Consider the following 3,537-nt stretch of genomic DNA (forward strand, 5'->3'; position numbering starts at 1 on the left):
GGGCTGGTACAATAGGCCAGAAGTGGCCACAGTACAAGGGACTTAGTCCTACCCCACTAGCAAAAAAAAATCACTTCCATGCTCTAACATTGGGATTTTACCCACTGGGCCAGCTGTTTTTCTAGGAAAACCAAAATTTGAACTTAGCACATTTGAAATGGAAATGGAACACAAAAGAAATAATCACTGTATATTCTGACTCTTCAAGCTTTGAAAGCTACACTTAAAAATTCCTATGCATCCGAATGACGTCTGTTTGAACAAATTACATTTACATATGCAGTGGCCTCTCACTTGATGGGATCGGCACTTCTGTTAAATATTTACCAAATGTGTTTGTACTTGTATTCACATAGTTTGGCAGGAGAGGAATGCAGCAAGATAACAGTTCATCAGTTATTTAGCAATGCTATGTCAACTGCAGTGGATATATATATCAACAGAGAGAGGATGATAATCATGAACTGTGGGCATATAAATATTTGAAGGTGGTAGTTACGGCCAATTTGAAGGTACTATTATGACATGCATGAAAACTCATAGGGAAACCATACAGAACTTCTTGTCAGGTTAGCCAATAACCTTGCAAAGATCTGAAATATAAATTGTCACTACTTCAACCTATTCAAGGAGACTTGAAAGAAGTAAATATGATATATTACATCATTTTAGGACATATTTCTGAAATAATGTAACAGAACAAAGCAGCTGGAAAAAGGTGCATAATGGCAGACCTTATCTGTGGTACATCAACACAAATTCAGTTGAGATAAAAATTATGAAATTCAGCCTGTTTATTGGCTATATTCCTATTCTGTGTGGCCTTCTTCAGTAGCTCCATGCAAATGCTAAGATACTGTACCCTCAAGCAGGTCATGACATATTAAAACATTGTGTACAGGTTCTATATCCCTAAAACTGTAACTCAAAAAGTTCATGTTCAACTGAAGAACACCTTGCCCGATGTGTATAACTGTTATTTGCAAGCTCTGACAGACAAACTAAAATATATACATACATATGTTTTAAAACCAGACCCCCACAGTTTTATAGACATCTGTAACTTAAAAAAAACACTGAGTCAATCATGATACAAAAATGGAAAGGAGCAGACAAGTTTGGTGATATAATTATTGTGCGACAATTTTTCATGTTGAAAGTAATTTGGTCAGGACCAATGTTCACCATAAGCACACTTTGGTTCCTTGACTATTGGACCAAATATAAAATAATCTCAACCTTTACACCACATTCATCACATACCCAAACCTTTTAGCTGCTTGGGTGACCTCTTGTGTATATGCGTGTGCAAACACCGGGAATGCTAGTGTTGTAGTAAGGGAATCATTGTGCTCCTCAAGAGAATTCTGCGCATAATGAAGCACAAGTAACTTGAGCGATTCATATATGTTGTAAGGTTCAGCAAACCCGTAGCCACGTTCTGTTTCATATATGATGCAATGGTTTGTAGTGCCATTGCAAGTTATGGACAGGGCGTATTGTCCTGTGCGACTGGGACGAACTAAAAATGTGCCATCAGGTTGACCGGCCAGCAAACGTTCTGCTTCTGTCCGTGAACACTCTGGCAGGAGCCATGTTGTCTCATCCTGATGCGGCAGGTTGTCCAGATCTTCGTCATCTTGGTCAAGGTCATCAAATGCCCACGGAGTAGACCCATCTGAGGCCAGGAACTGAGAAATGCGCTGATGCTTCACCCCCCGCGATTTGAGCCATGTTTGGTAGCGTTCTTGCTGCCTGAATAGCTGAATTATGTCCGGTTTTAAAGAGTGCATCTCACGTTCTAGCGTGCGGTTGAAAGCTCTTTCCTGCTTTAGGTTCTCTTCCAGCTGTCTGCGACTCTCTTCTAAGCACTGAAGACGTTGCTTTAGCATATCTGCATTGTCTTCCAAACTTTTAATTTCATGGGGCTGTGCCTCACGCTGATACTTCTCTTGAATTCTTATTTGTTCCTCAAACATAGCCACGGCTCCTCTGAAGGCATCTAAGGCTTGATGTTTCAGCTGTATATCTTGTGAGGAACGTAAGAAATCTTCAGAGTACTCATCGTACATCCGTGTCTTGGACATGTACTCCTTATGGATTTCCACTAATTTCTGTGCCACGTTGCTGATGTCAGTCATACTTGAGATCTCATCATCTTGTTGCAATCGTGACACTGGATATAGAAGTTTTATATCCAGAGTTGAATTGTACTGTGCCAGAGATGTGGTTCGATAATGGTTTACCAGCTCCACGACAGAATTAAATTTGAATGGTTCCGAGAAACCGTATTTGCCATTACGATGACTGATCTTGATCAACTTATTTGTGCCACCCTTACGGAGTGTTAATGTATACTCTCCACCTTTACTGGATGCGTTGCGTACTAGAAATGTGCCATCTGGTGTATCCATCAACTTTTCATTCACTTCTTCCCGTGTAATACCACCCCAGTACCACTCCGCTTCCTGAAGTGACAGAGGGAGCTCGTTAGGTGCCTTATCTTTCTCTGCCTCCACTTCAACGGTTGGTGTAGGGTGTGAGCACGAGGCCTTACGTGGAGGCAACGCTGGAGCTGGGATGCTGTCGGGCAGTCTTTCCTTCCTCTCTACTTCCAACTCAATCTCATCAGAGTGAGGATGTGACCGGGATACTTTACGGGGTGGAAGGGCGGGTGCTGATGCTATGTCTGGTAACGCATACTCCCCTCCTTTATTTGATGTACCTTCTGTGGTATCCATCAATTCGGTTTGTATTTCTCTTCCATAAAACTGTTCACACTACAAGATAAGATCTGACAGTTTTGTGGCATTCTTCTCTGTCTCAAAATGCAAAGAGACAGTAACTGAGAATAATACCAGAAACAAAATGGAGTCACAGAGTTTCTTGCAGCATTCACCAGGTACAACTAACAACTCCATACCACACATATAAGTCTTTCTCTTGAAAACTGTCTTGCACACTTCTGGAAATACCTGACACAAAAATAAAATGAGGATTTAGGATATTCCCATGCCCCATGGAACAAGCTGAATTTAGCATAAATGGAGAATATCCACCAGAAGGGATAAACATTGTGCAAAATTATGATTTAACAATGCTTAGTTAATTTCACTGGTACATCACATACTTTGAAAGTTTCTGTAATTACATATCTATACTGTCAGGCATTGTAGCAATAAGATCTTGAACTCTTCCTAATATAATTTCATTCCCACTCAGACACTGGTCTTTGCCGTATGGCGGATGAATCTGTAAAGCATCTCTAAGTCGCAGAAGTTCACCGTCTTCTTCAACCGGGATCCTGTTCTTACATAGCCAATTTTTTAATTTTTCCTTCCTCTGTGCTACTTCTTCTTTACTAATATTAACAGAAACTGGAGAGAAAACTTCTTCAGGAATAATACAAACATCAGCTGAACTTATGGCAAGAGATTTGACGGCATGTCCCATGATAATATCCATGCAGGTGTTCCCATTCTTCTGTGTCATTAGCACAACACTGAAACAAAAATCGGTATGAAAATACATACATAT

The 3,537-nt window shown here is 40.5% G+C and overlaps 1 protein-coding gene across 1 annotated transcript; it reads right to left on the minus strand.

Moving 5' to 3' along the window:
• LOC111865305 (phosphatidylinositol 3-kinase regulatory subunit gamma) lies at positions 1-3,150 on the minus strand. Its single transcript, XM_023853210.2, has one exon. The coding sequence runs from the start codon at positions 2,739-2,741 to the stop codon at positions 1,242-1,244; it is 1,500 nt and encodes a 499-aa protein (XP_023708978.1). The 5' UTR covers positions 2,742-3,150; the 3' UTR covers positions 1-1,241.
• Positions 3,151-3,537: the final 387 nt, after the last annotated feature.

Source organism: Cryptotermes secundus, unplaced genomic scaffold (genome assembly GCF_002891405.2).
Source record: "Cryptotermes secundus unplaced genomic scaffold, Csec_1.0 scaffold3342, whole genome shotgun sequence".
Taxonomy (NCBI): domain Eukaryota; kingdom Metazoa; phylum Arthropoda; class Insecta; order Blattodea; family Kalotermitidae; genus Cryptotermes; species Cryptotermes secundus.

Coding starts and splice junctions, on each gene's coding strand:
- LOC111865305 (XM_023853210.2), bottom strand. CDS start 2,741: ATGGATACCACAGAAGGTACATCAAATAAAGGAGGGGAGTATGCGTTA.